Source organism: Mastomys coucha, unplaced genomic scaffold (assembly GCF_008632895.1).
Source record: "Mastomys coucha isolate ucsf_1 unplaced genomic scaffold, UCSF_Mcou_1 pScaffold12, whole genome shotgun sequence".
NCBI lineage: Eukaryota > Metazoa > Chordata > Mammalia > Rodentia > Muridae > Mastomys > Mastomys coucha.
Window position 1 is genome coordinate 56,619,220 of NW_022196894.1, and position 11,266 is coordinate 56,630,485.

At 39.1% G+C, this 11,266-nt stretch overlaps 1 protein-coding gene across 3 annotated transcripts in view; it reads right to left on the bottom strand.

The window, feature by feature from the left end:
• LOC116086023 (olfactory receptor 187-like) overlaps nucleotides 1-9,202 on the bottom strand; it is a 49,029-nt gene extending 39,827 nt beyond the window's left edge. The window contains exons 1-2 of one of the 3 annotated variants that reach the window (XM_031364176.1): nucleotides 9,196-9,202; nucleotides 6,752-7,671 (exon numbers count right to left, since the gene is read on the bottom strand). In XM_031364176.1, coding sequence (XP_031220036.1) covers nucleotides 6,752-7,671; nucleotides 9,196-9,202 — 927 coding nt within the window. Of the gene's footprint in view, nucleotides 1-6,751; nucleotides 7,694-9,195 lie in introns of those variants that run through there. The other 2 variants (XM_031364177.1, XM_031364175.1) reach the window with 2 other exon arrangements.
• Between the last annotated feature and the right edge of the window lie 2,064 nt (nucleotides 9,203-11,266).

Here is an 11,266-nt window from a genome sequence, read left to right on the forward strand (position 1 = left end):
CTCTTCCTTATAGTGAGCTGCTTCTCTCTCCAAGTCCTCCTCTTCGGAGGGGCTCAATTCCTCAGAGCCATTAGGCTCGAGGGGCTTCCATCTCGAAGCTCCATCTCTTTCTCTACTTTTCTATTCCCAGGGCGTACTTTCCCTTATCTCTCGCTTTCGCAGGTCGAGCGGAAGGGCCTGTACTATTGGGTATATCCTTTTTTCTCTTCTTTCTCTCCCTTTTCTCCTGGCTAGCCTCCATTCTCCCATCTTTTCTCTCCCTTTTATTCTGGCTAGCTTCTACTCTCCCCTCTGTTTCTGACATGCTATCTTGTAACTCCTCAAGTGCCCCCCCCCCCCGCCGCCCCACGCCACAGAGGCGGGGCATTTCTCATCCTCCAGGCAAGAATGTATGACAAGCACCATTAGCACAATTACCATGGCTTTGGCCGCGCTCTCTAACCCTGAGAAAGGGTCGGAGGAATTAAAATCAAGCAGTATGCCTCTCAGAGCTTATCTTGTCCTGCAGTTCTGAAACCTACCAGCTGTTGTAAGGCTCTCCCAGCGCCCCGGGTTTTCGGCACCAGCTGTTGCCCACCCAGTTGTCTAGCCAGCAAGAAGACACGCGGACACTAGGTTCCTTCTGCAGCAACCTTTTATTGTCTCCTCCGTAGGGAAAAAAGGGTCGAGCCAATAATCCGCACTGCTTATATACACCACAGTGCAGCGTGTCTGCCCACAGTGTGGCGTGTCTGCCCATGCTTGGCTGTTCACTCATTACCCTACGTAACACCCCAGAATGGGCCATGACTCGGCGTCTTTTCACTTTATGCACAAGTGCAAACAGTTCTCTATGCACATGCACAAACAGTTGTTTACTAGGAGTTGACAGCGGAAGTAGGCACCATCTTGCCATGGCGAATGCCTCTTCAGCTCCACTGCTCCCCACAATGAAAGATAACTTTAGGAGGGAAAAAAGGTAAATGAAGAAGATGGAAAGAGGGTAAAGGGAAATTTGGGGAACTGCAAGCTGAACTGCTATAAGAGGTAGAAGTCATAATTTCCCAATAAAACTTAATAAAAGATTCTATCAAATTTCTAGTAATATTCTCTAAGTTTGCATTTCTTTACAGGAACATAGCACATCCTCAGCACAAAATGTAAATATGCTGTCTCTATGCTGTCAATTATATCATATTAATGTCTTTTTTTACAGGTATTACACTACTACAACAGCTAATGTATGTATAATCTCATAAGGCGTAACATACGAGCCTATTAAATTGTTTTCATTTGATTTCTACTATTTTTATTTTATTATACTAGAACATTTTATTAAAAGTCTTTAAATGTATATTAATTAAGGTTTTCTAGCTATGAGGAGACACCATGACCAAGGCAACTCTTTAACTGGAGCTGGCTAACAGTTTCAGATGTTCAGTCCATTATCATCATGGCAAGAAGCATGGCAGCATGTAGGTAGAGATGGTGTTAAAGAGGTAGCTGAGAGTTCTACATCTTGATCTGAAGGTACCTAGAAGGAGACTGACTCTTTCTCACTGGGCAGAGTTTGACAACAGTTTCAAAGGTTCAGTCCATTATCATCATGGCAAGAAACATGGCAGCATTTAGGCAGGTATTAAAGAAGGAGCTGAGAGTACTGCATCTTGATCTGAAGGCAGCCAGAAGGAGACTGATGTTTCCTCAATGGGCAGGGCTTGAGCACTAGGAGCCCTCAAAGCTCAGCCTACAGTGACAAAGCCACATATCTTAATAATAGGACATCCCATGAGCCAAGCATATGCAAACCACCATATTCCAGTTCCTATCTGCCATAGGCTTGTTCAAACACAAGAGTCTATGGGGACCATATCAAGCCATAGTATAATGCAAAATACATTTAGTCCAACTTCAAAAGTCTCATAGTTTATAACATTCTCAACAAAGCTAAAGTCCAAGTTCACACACTACCTGCAAACTAGAAAATATCATCCTGAGTGAGGTAACTCAGACACAATACAACTCACAGACTATTTGAAGCTTAAGAAGAAGGAATATCAAAGTATGGATGTTTCAGTCCTACTTAGGAGGGAGAAAAAAAATAATCACAGGAGGTAGAGGGTAGAAGATACCTGGGAGGGAGAGAGGAAGGAGAAGGGAAATGGGGTGCAGGTATGGGAAGAGACAGGAGAGAAGTACAGAGGGTCAGGAAAATGAATAAAAATATATAGCAGTGGGGGGGATCTGGGGGTAGCCACTATAAAGTCCCAGATTCCAGAGAAGCAAGAGGTTCCTAGGACCTAATGGAGGTGACATTTGCTGAAATACCCAACAAGGGGGAGGGAGAACCTGTAGAGACCACCTCCAGTATATAGGCATGGCCCCCAGTTGAGGGATGGGGTTATGCACATATCTCAAAATGTTTAACCCAGAATTGTTCCTGTCTAAAGGAAACGCATGGACGAAAAATGGATTACAGACTGAAAAAGGCCGTCTAGAGACCACCCCACTTAGGGGTCCATTTCATCTTCAGACACCAAACTCTGACACTAATGTTGATGCCAAGAAGTACTTGTTGACTGGAGCCTTGTATACCTGTCTCCTGAGAAGTTCTTCCAGCATCTGACCCATTGGACTGGTTCTAGGGACCCCAATGGAAGAGTTAGGAGAAAGAATGAAGGAGCTGAAGGCTGGATTGCAACCCCATAGGAAGAACAGTAATATCGACTAACGGGATTCCCCAGAGCTCCCAGGAACTAAAGCACCAACCAAAGAGTATACATGGAAGGATTCATGGCTCCAGCTACATATGTAGCAGAGGATTGTCTTGTCTGGCATCAGTGGGAGGTAAGGCCCTTGGTCCTGTGGAGACTAGATGCCACAGCATAGGGAAATGCTAGATTGGTGAGGCAGGAGTTGGTGGGTTGGTGGAGAAACATACACATAGAGGCAAAGGGGAAGGGAGATGGGATGGGAGATTTGTAGAGGGGACACCACCGGGAAAGGGGACGACATTTGAAATGTAAATAAATAAAATAGTCAAGTAAGGTTGGAGGGACCCTCGAAAATGCACCAGAGATCTGAGAGGTGAGAGACTCTCAGGACTCCAAGGGACCTTAGATGAAATGCCCAATAGTAGGGAGAGGGAACTTATAGAGCCCACCTCCAACAGGAAGACAGGGCATCAAATGAGGAAGGGGGCATCCCACAGTCACAACTCTGACCCATAATTGTTCCTGTCAGAAAGAATTACAGGGATGGAAATGGAGAAGAACCTAAGGAAAAGAAGGTCCAGCAACGGGCCCAAACTGGGATCCAGCTCAAGGCCTGGAGCACTCACATAAAGGAACCTAGCATGACCACACTCTGGAAGACCCAACAAGCAGCTGAAAGTGTCAGAGTCAGATAGTTGCACCAAACCAATGGACAGAAGAAGCTAACCCCTGTTGTAGAATTAGGGAAAAACTGAGAGAAGCTGTGGAGATGGGAGACCCTGTAGGAGGACCAGCAGTCTCAATTAATCTGGAGCCCCGAGATCTCTCAAACACTAGATTATCAAAGAGGCAGCACATACCAGCTGATATGAGGCCCCCAACACACATATAGTAGAGGACTGCCAAGTCTGTGTTCAATCAAAGATGATGCACCTAACCCTCAAGAGACTGGAGGCTCCAGGGAGTTTAGAGGTCAGATGAGGTGGGGAGTAGAAATATCCATGTGGAGACTGGGGAGGAGGTATGGGATGTAGAGCAGTAGAAAGGTGGACAGTGAGGAATAAAATATGGGGTGTAAAATAAACAAATTAATTTAAAATGAAAGTCCAAGTTCGAGTTCAAAGTCTCTTCTGAGATTCATCCAATCACTTAAATATAATCCCAACTACATCAAAATCCCAATTAATATCAAAATAAAAAAAGCAGACCACATACTGCCAATATCATAGGATTATACATTACCATCTCCAAACTTCATAGTGAGGAAATATTGGACCAAAGCAAGACCAAAACCCAGCTGGGCAAACTTCAAACTCAGTATTTTCATGTCTGATCTCAAAGTATTTTTCAGATCTCCAACTCCTGTCATCTTTACTAACTGAAACAAACTTCTTCCTCTTAGGCTTTTTCCATTCCCTTGTCAGCAGCTTTTCTTGGCAGGCAGATCATCTGGCATCTTTAAAATCTTAGGGTCTCCAAGGCAACGTAAGCATTACAGCTTCTTGTTCTAATGTCTGAGAATGATGTTCTGGGATCCTCCAAAGGGCTTGGGTTATATTCTGCTCTGCCCTCTGTAGCACTCTACTCACTGATTGACTCCATTCCGCTGCTGCTACTGTTCTTGGTGGTCATTCTATGGTATTGGCATCTCCAATATAGTGGTGTTTTATACTACAACTAGGCTGCACCCGTAGTCTTTCACAGGCTCTCTTCATGATGTCAAGCCTTCTCAGCTTCTTTGCATGAGCCCTTCAGTCCTGGGCCATCAACTAAGGCTATATCTTTACCAATGGCTTCTCCTGGCATATCACAGTGCCAAGCCTCAGCTAATCTGTATGACCACTTTATGCCTCCAAAATCGATACCACCTGGATGATTCTTACACTTTACCAAGTCCAGCTGCAGCATGAGGTACAATCTTGGGTATCTCTGAAACACAACTTCTTTGTGCTCTCAGAAAACACTTACCAGAAGATTTCACTGATGATGGTCTCTTCCTAACCACCACAAATTTCTTAGCTCCAGCTACCCAGCATCAACTGTCCCAGTAACTGCTTGTATCCTTGACTCTAAATCCAGAACTACATGACCAAAGCTGCCAAGTTCTGCTGCTGCTTGGAGTTAGAACATGGTCCCTTTGTTTTATTACATTATCATCAGCTTTTTGTTTCCCAACTTCTTTACCACCTAAGCTAGGCTGTCATGGAACTTTCTCTGTAGACTGAATTTGAACCCAGAGACTTGCATGCTTCTATCTCCTGAATTCTGGGATTAAAGACATGTACCATGATATCTGCACCTAAACTTTTTTTCTACTTGGAATTTGCACTGTCCTAGGTTAGTCTTGAACTCAGAGATTTGCTTGTTTCTGTCTCATGGGATTAAAGGCATGTACCACCATGCATAGAGCTAAAGTTTTCATGTGAACTATGCCTCAAGATCTGCATCAAAAGTGTGTCTCATCCCATGTCAAGATCTGAATTAAAAGCCTGTGTCTTCCAACCTCAAATTCTGGATCACAGGTGTGTTCCACATTCCTGGATTATAGTTCATTTCAGATTTAAATTCCAAATGAAAACAATAACCAAGTAATAATTCCTAAGATGATATAATTATCCCTTGTTCAACTGCAAACACATAAACAATAAACTTAGCTGGGTGCAATCTTGTCCCTTAATTCCATTTAATGTTCTTGAAGATAGGATTTAGCTCTTTTGTTCCCCCTGGTGGCCTTTTACTGTTTGAACCATTTTACAATTTGAATACATTTTGTATTTTTCTGTACTAAGCTTGATATGCTTGATTAAAACATTATTCAAGAGAATAAACCAGAGGACAAATCTATGCCAAGGTTTTTTGAGACTTCCTTCATCAATGCAATTAATTTAAATTTCTTCACCTTAGCCTTAGGCATACTCTTCAGACAAGAGCAAAAAGAAGCAATGTTTTTCACCAAAACATCAGAAGAATGATCTCCAAAATTCAAAATCACCCACAGTACTAGTGTCTTCCATATTCCTAATAGGATGGTCCATTAAATCCCACTTAAAGCATTCATTGGCTTTGCAAATTCAAAGACCTCAAATCCACATTCCTTCAAACAAAAACATGGTCAAGTCTATCATAGCAATACCTCAGTCCCTAGTACTTTTTATTGCTGTGAAGAGACACCATGACTAAGGCAACTCTTTTTAATGCAAATATTTAATTGGGGCTAGCTTTCAGTTTCAGAGATTCAGTCCATAATCATCATGGTGAGAAATATGGCAGTATGCCAGCAGATGTGCTACTAGAGAAGAAGTTTAAAGTTCTACATCTTGATCTGAAGGCAGCCAGAAGGAGACTGACTCTTCCTCATTGGGCAGAGCTTGATCACTAGAAGCTCTCAAAGCCTTCCAACACAGTGACATACTTCTTCCAACAGGAAACACCTCCTAATACTATCACTTCCTACGGGGCAAGCATATTCAAACCACCATGATATAATTTAAAATTTATTTTAAATATTTTAAGGAAATGGATATATAGACAATAGTTCATTTAAATGCCAGCTCTTCAGAACAGGGATATGTTCAGAAAGTCAGAGCATTTGCAGCACAAGATGAATAACTGTTTCCATCTCCAGCATCACAGCATATAAATGCCAGTAGAAAAAGACTTCAGATTTCACTGTTGATAAGATCATGGCCCCACATATGCCTATAGAATCATTGGCGTTGAGGATATAGAAAGGAGGATTACTGGGGCTAGAAGAAGGTGTACTTATCTCTGGAGAAAAGTCTTTTTCAAGAAAATAAGGTGATAGAGCAGGACATCTGGTAAATTCCTTTAGCCTTTCCATATGTGTGCATGGTCAAATGTAAATATGTACATAAGGATACATATACACATACTCCATACATTCACATACACACAAGCTAGCAACAAAAACATTCTAGGGGAGGTCAATGCAAATATTTCAGCAAGTACACAAAATTTAGCTACATGTAGTCACATGATTTTATGTTTTAATAACAACTGATTTGTTGTTTTAATAATAACTGATAATAATATTATACCTAAGTGTTTCTCTTTAAGAACTTTTCCAGTGAATTTTTTACTTGCTTATTTCTCAAACTGTAGATAATTGGATTCAGTACAGGAATTATAACAGTGTAAAATAGAGAGTCCATCATATCTTGATCATCTACTTGTGGAGATGCAGGACGCACATACATGAAGAGAAGAGAGCCATAGTACAAAGAAACAGAGAGGAGGTGAGCTCCACAGGTGGAAAAGGCTTTCTTTATGCTTTTGATAGATTTCTGCTTTAGGATTGAAAACAGAACAAGTGTATAAGAGATAAGAATAGTCAAAATACTGAATACCTGAATTGAGCCAGAGAAAATAAAAAGCATCAGGTAATTGAGAGAAGGGTCATTACAGGAAATCTTTAACAATGGCATAACATCACAATAAAAGTGGTGTATTATGTTAGAATTGCAGAAAGTTAGTCTGAATAAAAAACTTTCATGAATCAAAACATGAATAAATCCACCTACAAAGGACAATGTTAAAAGACGTACACAGAGTCTATTTGTCATGATCACAGGGTAGAGTAAAGGTTTGCATATGGCTACATAGCGATCATAGGCCATAGCTGCCAAGAGAAAACATTCTGTGGTTGCACTGATTCCAAATGAAAAAAACTGTATCATGCATTCAGAGAAAGATATCAATTTACTCTTGGCAAAAAAGTCTAGTAGCATCTTTGGTGTCACTGTGGATGATAGGCAAGTATCCACAAAAGCTAAACTCCCAAGAAATAAGTACATAGGAATGTGAAGGTGAGGGTCACTCCAGATGAGAGTGATCAGACCAAGGTTACCCACAATGGTGATGAAATAGATGACTAAGAACAGCAAGAATAGGGGGATTTTCCACTGTGGCAGATGACTGAGTCCTGTGAGAACAAATTCTGTCAGTAGTGTTGTATTCTCTATTCCCATGTCCTTACTCATGTCCCTGAAATGAAAGGCAGTGAAAGTCACCCATCTTTTATTCTGTTATTTCTCAATAGTATAATTTAAATCCAGCCATATCACTATAAGAATGTCATTTTATTTTATTGAGTGTTATGGTAATCGATGGAAACTATCCTTGAGATTGGTAAATGATGTAAGTTCAGGATCCAAATTCTAAATGTGAATATACCAGCAAATTTGTGGAAAATAAAACATCTTCCAATATTTACAAAATTTGTACTAATCTTATTTGTCTGGGTACAAATTTTATATCTAATTGTATATTATGAGTCTAGAGAAAAGATGTTTTATGTGCCTGCATTAAAACATAGACAGAAATGAATAGTCTCAACCAACTGGAATTATAGTAACTACCTTGCAGATGGATATTAAGAATAAATAGTGACTGACAAAATGCTTCAAAATTAGTTCTAAAGTAATTACACAGTAGTAGAACAAAACAAGTTTCTGAGAGGGAAAACTTGAAGCAATAGTAGTAGAAAGCTGCACTGTATTCAGAGACACTCAAGCAGAGTATATATCAGGATTTTCTGGGATCATTTGTGTGAAATGTAATTTAGAAATTGATACATTAGTATAAACAGAGCCTAAGAGTCTACCTTTAAAAAACATCCCCAATGGCTTTAAGTTGTGGGAAATCAAACATATATGTCATAGGACACTCATGGTAATTAGACAGAAGAATGGTAAATAATAAAATATTTACAATACAGACCTACTACTAAGCAGTGAGGTATGGTATGCTAACAATATGTTCAATGAAAAAGAAAAATAAACTACCTGTGGACTTTGTATTGAGTCTTTTAAACTTGAGTTTGATAAATTAGATGTATTAGTCTGCTATTTTTATCATCAACAGGAGAATTGGTCTACCAACGCTTAAGAATAACCTTGACCAGGTCCCTTCCCTCTTGTTCAGTTATTTACTCCACTCCCCATGAGAATTTCCATATTAGAACCAATACAATTTCCTATGAAATATTTCTTGTGTAATAAAGAGCCTATGTTACTCCAGTGAAAATATACAAATATACCCTGGGCAGAACATTATAATGGACAGTTAAGGTTTTAATCTGTAAGAAAGAGAAGGCAATAGGAGTTAAAAGATAAATTACAATAAACTATGGATCCCTGCATCTTGACGTGTAAGAATTTTTAATGGCATTGGTGAAAAGTTTTCTGCACATGATAGAGCCAATGTTGGAAAATAGAAGAAATAAGGGAAAATAAGAAAAAATAGAGTAAAGCAATGCTGAAAATAGTCTTAAGAAATGTGGAGGACAGTTGGCATTTGTCAACCATAAATTTGTCAAGGCTATAAAGTGCTTTTCAACTAAGAATAAATGAGTGAGACTACAACGAGAGGATACTATGGTGAGGAGAAGCCTGGGAAAGATAAACAAAAATGAATACATACATACATATATACATACACACATGCATACACATATATAGAAAAGGAAATTTAATGTAGTTACTCTGCATTAAAGAAAGCATAAAACTGTAACAAAACACCTTATGCTAGCAAATAAAAACTGCAGTACTGTGAAAGGGTTCCCTCTTTTCCTTGTTTGTCAGTAAGGTCACATAGACTACCCTCCCATCTCACCTCCACCAAGCATCACAGCCCATGCCTTTTACTCTTGGCTATCCTCCAGAACCTGATAACAAGATCCTGTTTTTGCATAAATCACATACTTAAGTCACAGACCATGGAGAAATCAATTAAATTCTAGCTTCATGAGAACTTAAAAGTCATTATGCTAAAAATTAAAACATTTAAAAAAAAAAACACCATTAAAGAGAACAACAATTCAAGCTATTTTGATTATTTATATTTAGTAATAATGTTAAAATATGCCAGTAATTCTTTGTTATTGTCTTCATTTATATCTAGCTGTAGGAATCCAAATCCAAATAAATTACAATGGAATAAAAAGTATTCTTGAATATCTAGGAAAAGCATGATGAATATTATAGAACTCATTTCTCACTTACATATATCTTGAAAGAATCCACTGAGATCTTTAAAATGTATTGGCCTCTCTAAGTCAGAAAAGAATACAAAATCACAGGAAGACAGTAATGTTTGTAGCAAATCTTTTCAGTGAGGCATTTCTGAAGTTTAATTACCCAGGCACAAATGTAATATTTTGCTTACATAAACTCTGCCATTCAACACAAGAACCAAATTGTACCCTTTCAAGCTTTTCATAGAAGAGGATGTATTTGAGAATGAAAAATCCCATTTGGCTTAACTGTTCTCTGGAGAAGAAAGTAAGGCTGCTCTACTGGGCACCATGATTTGGACCCCAATGAAATGTCCAAATTGGTCCCACTGGGTATCACACACTTTAATACTATAAATTTCTAATGCTCTAAGAGTCTTGAATATTAACTATTGAAATTTCAGAGACCTTCCACTACCTTCTCAAGAGCCCAGGACAGTAAGAGTGATTCTTCCTTTTGTCCTTTTCCATGCCAGCCCACAAATCTATCCTGGATCCCATATCCAGTGGCCCAACGTAGTTTGCCCATCCCCCCTGCTAACCATAGGTTCTGGCATAGACCTGCCCTACATACCTCAACTCACAGATTTCTTCTTCGCTATATCCCACCTCTTCATCCAGCCATAAATCTCAAATCTTCTCCAGTGTCTAGACTTGACCCAGTATATCTGCTATGACAAACAGGTCACTTCTCTGTATTCAACAGCTACATCTAGCCACACACGCCATATCCTTCTCCAGTATCTATCCTAGGCCCACTATACCTGCCCCCATCCTCTTTCCTTGTGTTACTAATCTGAGAATGATCCTTTATTTTATGTAAGCACTTAGTGCTATAAACTTACCTCTTAAAAACCACTATCTTAGCTAGGCTTTCTATTGCTGTGAAGAGACACCATGACCACAGCAACTCTTATAAAGGAAAACATTTAATTAGGATTTGCTTATAGTTTCAGAGGTTTACTCTATTGTAAACCTATTCAAATGATCACAACCACATTGATTATGCCCCATAGGTTTGGGTATGTTGTGTTTTCATTTTCATTCAATTATTTTAAAAAAATCTTTTTTAATACCCCTCTTGATTTCTTCCTTGATCCATTTTTCATTCAATAGTGAATAAGGTTTCCACAAGTTTGCATGGGTTTTTGTTGTTGTTGTTGTTGTTATTTATATGTAAATTTAATATGTGTTGGTCAGATAAGATACAAGACAGATTCAAATAGGGTTTCAATTTTCTTCTATCTGTTGATACTTGCCTTGTGTTCAAATTTGTAGTCAGTGTTAGATAAAGCTTCATGACCCACTGAGGAGAACATACATTGTTTCATGTTTAGGATTGCAATATCCTTACAGCAAGGTTTTTTTTGATGAGTAGGTGATGTCCTTTCCTATACCTTTCTGGCTAGTTTCTGTTTAAGCTCTATTTAATCAGATATTAAAATTATTATGCCTGCTTGCTTCTTGGGCCCATTTGCTTAAAATACTTTTTCTATCCTTTTTTACCCTTAAGTAATGGTTCATTACGGTAAGGTGTGTT